Source organism: Nerophis ophidion, linkage group LG10 (genome assembly GCF_033978795.1).
Source record: "Nerophis ophidion isolate RoL-2023_Sa linkage group LG10, RoL_Noph_v1.0, whole genome shotgun sequence".
Classification (NCBI taxonomy): Eukaryota; Metazoa; Chordata; class Actinopteri; order Syngnathiformes; family Syngnathidae; genus Nerophis; species Nerophis ophidion.
The window spans coordinates 64,684,738-64,697,606 of NC_084620.1; the positions used below are offsets into that span (position 1 = coordinate 64,684,738).

Below are 12,869 nucleotides of genomic sequence, written 5' to 3' on the forward strand. Positions count from 1 at the left end.
CATTCTGATTTTACTCACCCATTCATTCTCAAAATGATCTGACTTATCTCATCGTATGGAATAAAACTTACTTAAGCAATTATTTATTTATTTGTATTGTGATTACTTATTACTTATGGAGTATACATTGTGAATGCATTGAGAACAGAATGTGAACATACGTTTTAGCATTTGTTATGTAAAGAAAAGAGGTAGGTTTAAATAAGCTATGCTTCTTCCTACTCCTTTTCAAACATGTTGAAAAGAGAAACTGGAAATTGTGATGTATCATGTTGTATGCTTGCATGTTCCAAATAAACTCAAACTCAACTCCATCCATCCATCCATTTTCTACCGCTTATTCCCTTTTGGGTCGCAGGGGGCGCTGGTGCCTATCACAGCTCCAATCGGGCAGAAGGCGGTGCACACCCTGGACAAGTCGCCACCTCATCGCAGGGCCAACACAGATAGACGGACAACATTCACACTCACATTCACACACTAGGGCCAACTTAGTGTTGCCAATCAACCTATCCCCAGGTGCATGTCTTTGGAAGTGGGAGGAAGCCGGAGTACCCGGAGGGAACCCACGCAGTCCCGGGGAGAACATGCAAACTCCACACAGAAAGATCCTGAGCCCGGGATTGAACCCAGGACTACTCAGGACCTTCGTTTTGTGAGGCAGACACACTAACCCCTCTCCCATTGTGCTGCTGGTAAAAACACAAGATACGAATTAGCCCCCTGTGTTTTATCATCCATAGTTAATATTTAAAAAATCCCACATTATTTTCATGTACATTACTTATTTTTCGTTGTGGTCTGTCATAATGTTTTTACCTAGTGGTTAGAGTGTCCGCCCTGAGATCGGTAGGTTGTGAGTTCAAACCCAGGCCGAGTCATACCAAAGCCTATAAAAATGGGACCCATTACCTCCCTGCTTTGCACTCAGCATTAAGGGTTGGAATTGGGGGTTAAATCACCAAAAATGATTCCCGGGCGCGGCACCGCTGCTGCCCACTGCTCCCCTCACCTCCCAGGGGGTGATCAAGGGTGATGGGTCAAATGCAGAGAATAATTTCGCCACACCTAGTGTGTGTGTGACAATCATTAGTACTTTAACTTTAACTTTTAGCATTTTATCAGTCATATTGTGTATTCTGCTTTAACCTTTGTCTTGTGTTAGGGTCGGCACCGACCCGTTTTAGTTTTTAAATGCATAAAAGAACCACATAAATTTATTTTTATGCATCAAGGCTTTTTGACTTTGTCAGGAACCTCTATTTCAACAAAATAAAACTTGTTTTTTTTGTTTCACTAAATTATAAAATGCTCTGGTTGAAATTATGACATTGGTGTTGTTAGGGTCGGTTTCGACCCAGTTATAAAAAATAAGACTATAAAGCACTAAGTAGAACCAAAACTGAACACACTGACGGCCAGCTCCTCTCCCCATCATGTGAGCTTTAGTGGATCCTCATTTTACCTTGTTATCCAGTACAAAAACAAACACAATTCATGTGGTTCTTTTATGCATTTAAAAACTAAAATGTCCGGACATTTGAGGTCAATTCCGTATAGAGTTGTTACTATGTTAAAATTATTAAAATGAAAAAATAAATAAAACAAATTTATTTAAGAGGTGTGTTCTAATACCCATCAGTAATAGTCAGGTAACACAACAACCTTTTTTTTTATTTATACGATTCTCTTGAGGTTCGTTTTACCATTTTTTTCAATTGAAATCGAGGGGGGCTTCACGGTGGTAGAGGGGTTAGTGCGTCTGCCTCACAATACGAAGTTCCTGCAGTCCTGGATTCAAATCCAGGCTCGGGATCTTTCTGTGTGGAGTTTGCATGTTCTCCCCGTGAATGCGTGGGTTCCCTCCGGGTACTCCGGCTTCCTCCCACTTCCAAAGACATGCACCTGGGGATAGGTTGATTGGCAACACTAAAATTGGCCCTAGTGTGTGAATGTTGTCTGTCTATCTGCGTTGGCCCTGCGATGAGGTGGCGAATTGTCCAGGGTGTACCCTGCCTTCCGCCCGATTGTAGCTGAGATAGGCGCCAGCGCCCCCCGCGACCCCATAAAAGGGAATAAGCGGTAGAAAAATGGATGGATGGATGGATGGAAATCGAGGGGTATACCGACAAAAAAAAGGCCCAATGGCCCACACCAAAAATATTAAAACCCGATATTTTCATGGATAAGGAAACCTAACGAGGTAACCAAGAGATGAGAAACAAATTGGATGATAGATAATTGTTTTTAGTGTATTTTACAGCTGATTTAAGACATGGGTCAAAACCGACCCGTTAACATAAGAGATGGTAACAGAAAACTAACACAAGAGGAAGGTTAATACCTTTCTGAGGCATTTTTCACTAATGTTGACAAACTTACACATTTAAAGTGTTCCTTAAAAAAGGAACCAAACACTCATATATCAGAATGGAAGTCACTTTTTATAGATAAAATATTGTGTCAAACATTAGACACACACAGTGTCATGTTGAAAATCAGTAATAAAAGACTAAGACTAGTGAATATTGTCACACTGGCTGACTGATAACAATCATCAGTCAGTCTGTCCTCATATACACAGTGACTGACTGATGATTGTGCGAGAGGAGTAACTGACAATATTCACTGGTCTTATTATTTCAGTTCTGATTTTTAACAGGACACTGTGAGTTTAATATCAACCAGAGGTGGGTAGAGTAGCCAGAAATTGTACTCAAGTAAGAGTACTGTTACTTTAGAGATTTATTACTCAAATAAAAGTAAGGAGTAGTCACCCAAATATTTACTTGAGTGAAAGTAAAAAGTATGTTGTGAAAAAACTACTCAAGTACTGAGTAACTGATGAGTAACCTGATTACGGCAACAAATAATGCACAAAAACATAAAAATAGCAATGAGCAAATTCAGAGCCAGGAATATCTCTTAAGCAACTAAAACAATAATATATATTAAATAATAGTACATAAAAAAAAAAATGGCACATTGAGCCACAATAACTTAACAGCACCATAGCCTCAGTAGGCATTCAATGATTTGATTGATTGATTGATTAAAACTTGTATTAGTAGATTGCACAGTACAGTACATATTCCGTACAATTGACCACTAAATGATAACACCCGGCCCTGTGATAAGGTGGCGACTTGTCCAGGGTGTACCCCGCCTTACGCCCGATTGTAGCTGAGATAGGCGGCAGCGCCCCCCTCGACCTCAAAAGGGAATAAGCGGTAGAAAAATGGATGGATGGATGATAACACCCCAATAAGTTTTTCAATGTTTATCAATTACTTAGTAAATGACCAAGTCGAGGTGATCTACCTCATATATACATATACATACACACATATATCATTTATACACACACATATCATACATACACACACATATCATGTATATATATATATATATATGTATATATATATATATATATATATATATACACATACATTTATATATACAGTATATAATTTATATTTATTTATTTGGCAGTTTTTGTTCACATGTTGAAGGTGTTTTAATGAATATACATGCATGTTTAACATATAGATTCCAATCTTTCATGAAGACAAAAATATAAATTGGTGTATTACCTGATTCTGATGACTTGCATTGATTGGAATCAGACGTCCACGTTTTCAAAAGGAGGAGAAAAAAAGTTCCTCTTTTCTGTCCAATACCACATAAAAGTCGTTGCTTTTTGGCATCTTATTTGTCCAGCTTCCATATTCGTTTTTATACATTTTACAAGAAATACATTGGCGGCAAACTCCGTGGCTTGCTAGCTTGTTTGCGCTGGCTTTCGGAGACTCTTATTTTGTTAGCGCAGGCGCGATGGAGCGGCGCTTTTATTGTGAAGACAGGAACTGTGCGATCAGTCTTTTGGCTTTTGACGGGAAGTACGGTTGAAATGAAAAGTGTCTTTTTTTTTTCTTACACTTTTGATTGATTGATTGAAACTTGTATTAGTAGATTGCACAGTACAGTACATAATCCGTACAATTGACCACTAAATGGTAACACCCCAATAAGTATTTTAACTTGTTTAAGTCGGGTCATGTGACCACCTGGCTCTGTTTGATTGGTCCAACGTCACCAGTGACTGCATGTGATTGCTGAAACGCAGGCATGCGTAGATTCTACTTTGAAGCTCCGTCATTAACCAAAACAAACATTAATAGATCGATAAAAAAAAAAAGTAGCGAGCTGAATGTAGATAAATGGAACAGAGTAAAAGTAGCTTTTCTTCTCTATAAACATACTCAAGTAAAAGTAAAAGTATGTTGCATAAAAACTACTCGTAGAAGTACAATTTATCCCAAAAGTTACTCAAGTAAATGTAACGGAGTAAATGTAGCGCGTTACTACCCATTTCTGATTTCAACAGGATATTTCTGTATCACAGAGGAGTGACTGACTAATGATCGTGCGACTATATATATTTATAAATATATATATATATACACACACACACACACATCGGCCACACACCAACCAATGTGGCCCGTGAATAAAAATAATTGCCATGGTCTGACCGAGCCAGACAGCAAAAAGATGCATCCAAAACCGTGTGCAAACTCACGACAAAAAGCATGAACCTCGTACTTTGACACTTTGGCATTGGTTAACAGGGGTATCCAACATTGTAACATGTAGAAGTCAGACAAGATGACATTAGATTAGATTAGATAGTATTTTATTTATTCCGTCAGGAGAGTTCCTTCAGGAAAATTACAATTTTCAGCACAATCCCATTCAAGATCAGACAAACATTACAGGGAGACAGAACAGGATCGCTGACGGGTCTGCCGGCTTCCAGCGCCCCTTACAAAAAAGATGACATACAGGTAAACACGGTAAAAAATCGGTCTTAGCCTGGGCCCTGGAGTGGGGGTGCAGACTGAGGCCAAGGGAAAAACAACAACTCATAGCCATAGTACACGTCCCTCTTACATGTGTGTAAGAGGGAAACATCAAACATCAAAGAACACAGAGGACATTAAAGACATTAAAGCAGCAGATACAACCAGACACTTCTACATATAGCTATGAATAAAAAGTAAAAGAAACATATCCACTGTGGTGGCCTCTGTGGTGTTCCACGCCATCGTCTGCTGGGGAGGAGGGAGCATGGCCAGAGACAGAAGCAGACCCAACAAAGCAACCAAGACAGCCGACTCCACTCTCGGCCAGTGTCCAGTCCGCATGGATGAGCGAGGATACGTCCAAGGTGACTGAGGTGTCCGACACCTGCTCACCCAGTCGAGACACCGCGAAGCCTCTCCGTCCCAGCGCTCAGTGCTAGCTCCGCAGTCCTGTCCCCTCATCCGCATCTCCTCCAGTCCCTCCAAACAGACTCTGGTGTGGCAGAGACCCAGCAGCTGGTCTCCATGGCCAAAAGGCTCCCGGGAGGCAGATCCAGAAGTCCACAAAAAAAAACACCACAGAGGTCACGAAAGTGCCAACCCTTGTCACACAGTCCCAAAGGGTCCCGGACCAAAATGCAAAAAAATATAATAAGACATGAAAACAAGAGGGAAACACAAAAGGATGACACAAGAGCACAGAGCACCTGCCTACAGCAGCCACTACAGCAGCGCCATCTTGGGAAAAAAAAAAAAAAAAATTCATCATAGGTCGGCTTTAAACATAATAAAACAAAGGGCAGCACGGTGGTACAGGGGTTAGTGCGTCTGCCTCATAATATTAGGATTCTGGATTCGATCCTTTGTTCGGGATCTTTCTGTGTGGAGCTTGCATGTCCTTTCCGTGACTGCGTGGGTTCCCTCCGGGTACTCCGGCTTCCTCCCACTTCCAAAGACATGCACCTGGGGATAGGTTGATTGGCAACACTAAATTGGCCCTAGTGTGTGAATGTTGTCTGTCTATCTGTATTGACCCTGTGATGAGGTGGCGACTTGTCCAGGGTGTACACCACCTTCTGCCCAATTGTAGCTGAGATAGACTCCAGTGCCCCCCGCCACCTCGAAGGGAATAAGCGGTAGAGAATGGATGGATGTAATGAAGCTTTTCTTGACACAAATGTTCTCTCAAAAACATGTCATAAAAAGAGAGGTCGGGTCATTCTGTTATTTTAATGCAACCAAATTAGAAGTTTTGTCTTGAATACTGTTTCTAAAAAAACGGTTCTTGAGAAAGCGCCTTGTATTCGGTGCAATACAGTATTTTAACGACAAGAGGCTTGAGCCCTGCTGACTGATACTCAATTGTCTTCCCAGGACAACTACACTTTTGCACAGCCGGGCATCCAGAGGAAAGTCAAGGCCTTGGAGGAGCTGGTCAGCAGGATTGACGGTCAGTGTTAAACATTATCTGTGTATTCTGTAAAAGCTGTTTACGGAGCAATGCCAGAGGACAGTCCTTACAAACTGCAGACTGGTAGAAAATTGACACTTTCAAATGCTTTTTTAGACTATGAGGCGCACTTTCAATCCTCTCATTTTCTCAAACATCGACAGTTTGCCTTAAAACCCGGCGTGCCTAATGTACGGATTAATTCTGATCGTGCTTACTGAGCTGGAAGCAATTTTATTTGGTACGTTGTGCAGTGATAAGTGTGACCAGTAGATGGCAGTCACACATAAGAGATAGGTGTGAACTGCAGGCTGACGCCTTTTCAATAGATGACTCGTCTCTGGCAAGTACATGTTAGCAAGCAAGCCCAAAACTTTGAGAATACAGAACATTACACACAGCGTTAAAAAATATATCAAAATGTTTTAGTACGACTTTGGTAAGCTACAAAGCCGCACCGCTTGATGGAACGCGGAGCATTACGGCTACTGTGGTCAGACGTGCTGTGTTTCGACATACGGGTAGTATTATGGTGTGTGTTTAAGAAACCCAAAATGACGCCTATTTGGCATTTTGTTTTGACTTATTATGCAAAATCAACTTTTCTTAATAAGTGGTACCTGCATGTGTATATAGAGTCTGCATAAGTCCCCAAAATCTGCACCGTAGTCAATAAGTTCCGTCTTTTTTTCTATTCTCTTGTGGGGCATTCATCATTCACCATTTCAGATATAAAGTAGCAAACAGTTCTAACTTATATCTGTCAGTAGACTCATTATGTGAGCGCTAAAATGATTGGGAAAGACGCTGTCCAAGTGGAGGCACGTGAACCAGGCCCGCCCACAAAACGACGCATCCTGAAGAGGTCAGAAAGAGGCTTGAAGACATACTTGCCAAATCTCCAAATTCGGGAGATAGGGTGGGTGGGGGGGGGGGGGGTGTATATTGTAGCGTTTCGGAAGAGTTAGTGCCGCAAGGGATTCTTGGTATTTGTTATGTTGTTTTACGGTGCGGATGTTCTCCTGAAATGTGTTTGTCATTCTTGTTTGGTGTGGGTTCACAGTGTGGCGCATATTTGTAACCGTGTTAAAGTTGTTAATACAGCCACCCTCAGTGTAACCTGTATGGCTGTTGACCAAGTATGCCTTGCATTCACTCGTGTGTGTGAAAGTTGCACATATTATGCGACTGTGTTGTTTAAATGAAGAGCGGCCGTGACGACAGATTGTAGAGGACGCTGAAGAAAGTGCCTCGAAGGCACGCCCCCATTATTGTTGTGCGGGTGGAAATCGGGAGAATAGTTGCCCTGGGAGATTTTTGGGAGGGGCACTGACATTGGTGAGTCTCCCGGGAAAATTGGGCGGGTTGGCAAATATGCTTGAAGATGGTCTGTAAAACATAATCCATGCAACATTTTGACCAAAGAACCACCATTACATGTTTTGTAGACCTGTGGTTCTCAACCTTTTTTCAGTGATGTACCCCCTGTGAAAAATGTTTTAATTCAAGTACCCCCTAATCAGAGCAAAGCATTTTGGGTTGAAAAAAGAGATAAAGAAGTAAAATTCAGCACTATGTCATCAGTTTCTGATTGATTAAATTGTATAACAGTGCAAAATATTGCTCATTTGTAGTGGTCTTTCTTGAACTATTTGGAAAAAAAAGATATAAAAATAACTAAAAACATGTTGAAAATAAATAAGTGATTCAATTATAAATAAGGATTTGTACACATAGAAGTAATCATCAACTTAAAGTGCCCTCTTTGGGGATTGTAATAGAGATCCATCTGGATTCATCAACTTAATTCTAAACATTTCTTCACTAAAAAATAAATCTTTAACATCAATATTTATGGAACATGTCCACAAAAAATCTAGCTGTCAACACTGAATATTGCATTGTTGCATTTCTTTTCACAATTTATGAACATACATTCATATTTTGTTGAAGTATTGTTCAATAAATATATTTATAAATGATTTTTAAAATACAACACTGTGTCATCAGTTTCTGATTTATTAAATTGTATAACAGTGCAAAAAATTGCTCATCTGTAGTGGTCTTTCTTGAACTATTTGGGAAAAAAAAGATATAAAAATGAGTAAAAACTTGTTGAAAATTAAATAAGTAATTCAATTGTAAATAAAGATTTCTACACATAGAAGTAATCATCAACTTAAAGTGCCCTCTTTGGGGATTGTAATAGAGATCCATCTGGATTCATCAACTTCATTCTAAACATTTCTTCACTAAAAAATAAATCAATATTTATGGAACATGTCCACAAAAAAATGGAGCTGTCAACACTGAATATTGCATTGTTGCATTTCTTTTCACGGTTTATGGACTTACATTCATATTTTGTTGAAGTATTATTCAATAAATATATTTATAAAGGATTTTTAAAATACAACATTTTGTCATCAGTTTCTGATTTATGAAATTGTATAACAGTGCAAAATATTGCTCATTTGTAGTGGTCTTTCTTGAACTATTTGGAAAAAAAAAGATATAAAAATGAGTAAAAACTTGTTGAAAATTAAATAAGTAATTCAATTATAAATAAAGATTTCTACACATAGAAGTAATCATCAACTTAAAGTGCCCTCTTTGGGGATTGTAATAGAGATCCATCTGGATTCATCAACTTCATTCTAAACATTTCTTCTCTAAAAAATAAATCAATATTTATGGAACATGTCCACAAAAAAATGGAGCTGTCAACACTGAATATTGCATTGTTGCATTTCTTTTCGCAATTTATGAACATACATTCATATTTTGTTGAAGTAAATACTTAAATTTATAAAGGATTTTTGAATTCTTGCTTATTTTTAGAATATTTAAAAAACATCTCAAGTACCCCTTGGCATACCTTCAAGTACCCCCATTTGAGAACCACTGATGTAGACCACGAGAAAGGGTTTTAAATATGGGGGTAAAAAAATCATAATATGGCCCCTTTAATCCGCCTTATAATGCCCTTTGGTCCGACAAATACGGTACATATTGAAAGTGGGTTATTTCTAAAGAGGTCGAGTACCAATCATGGACACGCATGTTTGCAGCTCGCCTGGAGGACTGTAGTAAAGACACTCTAGGCCCTCGATGTAATTCCTGTCTTTGCAGTCGTCCTTGGTCACGTCCCCACATTGCTGGATACACTGCATCAAACAAAGGTCTCATTGAAGCATGTCTTTCTGTAATGGTCCTGTTCTTGAACGACCTTGGTGACGTCCCTCCATGCGCTCGCTCTCTTCGTCGGTACGCCGCTTAATTCTCCTTTCCTCAAATGCGTGTGATTATGTGAGCCTCACCAACGTGTGTGTGTGTGTGCGCCGGTGTTAATGAAACCGGACTGTTTGCATTGGAACATATGAGTGGGGTTTCATAAGGAAATAAATGAAGATAAAGCAGAACTTGCGACACACACCGCCACTGGCAAAGGCTTTAAAAATATGACTGGGCATGTTTCACTGTGTCTTACTCCATAAGTGCCCTGTCATCACAGCCGGGGCAAAGCCATTTTCTACCTCGCTGCTTTGACATTACACCCCTAATGAGATCACAGATAGCCTTTATCTCGTGTTACACGCTCGCTTTTTTTGCTTTCGCCGCCGTCTCATTCAAAATTACTTATCAGCACCTATCAAATGTGAGGGTTATAGAGAGTCATAATAAACTCTGTATAGAAATGTAGAACTTTTTGATGCTGCAATCCAATCCAATCCAATCCACTTTATTTATATAGCACATTTAAACAACAATAAAGTTTCCAAAGTGCTGCACAGCCATGTTAAAAACAATATTATGCTCCACCAATGACTGAATAAAACAAAAAATGAATGAAAATAAAACCAATAAAAACAATATAAAAACAAATATGATTAAAAACTATTTTAAAAGGTAAAATCAATTAAAACAGTAAAATAGAAATCAAAGTGTATAAAACACACAGAGGACCACACAACTCACGTAGTGTTAAAAGCCAAAGAATAAAAGTGGGTCTTAAGACGAGACTTAAAACACTCCACTATGGAAGCAGTTTGAACATGGAGGGGCAGAGTGTTCCAGAGCTTAGAGCCGACCACAGAGAAGGCCCTGTCTCCCCTGGTCTTAAGTCTGGTCTTGGGCACCACGAGCTGGAACTGGCTCTCGGACCTCAGAGCGCGCGCAGGAATGTAAATTTGGATGAGGTCCGAGATATATTGAGTTGCCAGTCCATGTAAAGATTTAAAAACAAACAGCAATGTTTTAAAATCAATTCTAAAATGAACAGGGAGCAAGTGCAAACTCTGAAGAATTGGGGTTATATGCCGGCGTTTCCTGGCCCCTGGCGTTCTGGACTAACTGCAACCGGGAGAGAGCTTTTTGGCTAATGCCAGCATAAAGTCCAGGCCACTTGGAATAAAAGCATGCACGACTTGTTCAAAAAGGTTAAAAGATAAAAACGGTTTAACCTTTACTAAAAGACGAAGGTGATAAAAACACGATTTTAAAACGCCATGGACTTGTTTGTCTAGTTTAAAATGGCTGTCTATAGTGACGCCAAGGCTGGTGACTTTGGGATGCACATCATTTTGCAATGGTCCCAAGTCAGTGAGGGCCGGACCAAAAACTAAAATTTCCGTTTTCCCCTCATTCATTATTAAAAAATTCTGGGCTAACCAAGCCTTGACGTCGCATAGACAGTTAAGAAGGGGTGTCAGGGGGCTGTGGCTCAATCACTTGAGCTCAGCTGCACTGCGTAGATAACATTTATTGTGAATTAAGGCTGGGGGATAAAATAGAATGGAATAGAAATAGACTTTATTGTCATTATATTTTCATATAACGAGATTAAAGGGGAACATTATCACAATTTCAAAAGGGTTAAAAACAATAAAAATCAGTTCCCAGTGGCTTGTTGTATTTTTTGAAAATTTTTTCAAAATTTTACCGGTCCCTGAATATCCCTAAATAAAGCTTTAAAGTGCCTTATTTTCGCTATCTTCGAAACCACTGTCCATTTCCCTGTGACGTCATACAGTGCTGCCAATACAAACAACATGGCGGTCACCACAGCAAGATATAGCGACATTAGCTCGGATTCAGACTCGGATTTCAGCGGCTTAAGCGATTCAACAGATTACGCATGTACTGAAACAGATGGTCGGACTATGGAGGCAGATAGCGAAAACGAAATTGAAGAAGAAATTGAAGCTATTGAGCGAATAGCTATTGACGCTATTCGGCCATAGCGTGGGTGTACCTAATGAAGTGGCCCATAGCATGGCTGCCTTATTAGCATCGCCGGTAAAATGTGCGGACCAAACGATCAGGACTTTTGCATCTTGTGACACTGGAGCAACTTAAATCCGTCGATTAGTAAGTGTTTGTTTCGCATTAAATGTGGGTATCTAGTTTCAAATGTACATACAGCTAGCGTAAATAGCATGTTAGCATCGATTAGCGTAGCATGTTAGCATCGATTAGCTGGCAGTCATGCCGTGACCAAATATGTCTGATTAGCACATAAGTCAACAACATCAACAATCTCACCTTTGTGATTTCGTTGACTTAATCGTTGCAAATGCATCTGCAGGTTATCCATACATCTCTGTGCCATGTCTGTCTTAGCATCGCCGGTCAAATGTGAAGACACTCTGGTACATTCAATGGGGGTCTGGCGGCAGATTTCTTGCCAGTGGTGCAACTTGAATCCCTCCCTGTTAGTGTTGTTACACCCTCCAACAACACACCGACGAGGCATGATGTCTCCAAGGTTCCAAAAAATAGTCAAAAAAACGGAAAAAAACAGAGCTGAGACCCGGTGTTTGTAATGTGAAAATGAATATGGCGGGTGTGTTACCTTGGTGACCTCACGTTCTGACGTCATCACTAAAAAAACGATAAACAGAAAGGTGTTTAATTTGCCAAAATTAATCCATTTAGAGTTCGGAAATCGGTAAAAAAAATACATGGTCTTTTTTCTGCAACATCAAGGTATATATTGACGCTTGCATAGGTTTGGTGATAATGTTCCCCTTTAAAGACTCCAACTTAAGGTGCGGTTGTGGGAACAAATATGGGGTAAAATTAAATAACACAAGAGGTAATGAAGGGAAAACTAACAATTGAAATAAACAGACTACTATCCAATAAAAATAACAAGCAATCCTGTACAATATACAAAACACTGTAGAAATACAAAATACTGTAAAATATACAGAACAAGACAAAAGTACCAAAGTAATATTGCACTCAAAGGGTAGTATTGCACAAAACAAAATGTGTATTGTGATAAACACCTAATAAGGGTGCACAAAACAATCGATTCACATCCAATTTTTGTTCATCCGGATTCTAAATTAATTCATAATTCAAAAAAAAAAAAGACACCGTTTGGAAACAATTAAGGCATATAAATAAACATTTTTAAAGTCTTTGTGTTAATAACTCATTTCACAAGCTATATATCTGTGGTTTATAGTGCAATCCGGCTATATTAAGGGTTTTCTTTTGTTTTTCTAAAATGTATTGGCCCTGGCTCTTTAAACCAGGAAAATTTG

General features: G+C 39.4%; 1 protein-coding gene across 3 annotated transcripts in view; it reads left to right on the forward strand.

Annotated features, from left to right (window-relative positions):
- tbc1d22a (TBC1 domain family, member 22a) overlaps positions 1-12,869 on the forward strand; it is a 348,296-nt gene that overhangs the window by 200,574 nt on the left and 134,853 nt on the right. For all 3 annotated transcript variants that reach the window (XM_061914479.1, XM_061914478.1, XM_061914480.1), the window contains one exon: positions 6,240-6,315. In XM_061914479.1, coding sequence (XP_061770463.1) covers positions 6,240-6,315 — 76 coding nt within the window. The remainder of the gene's footprint in view (positions 1-6,239; positions 6,316-12,869) is intronic.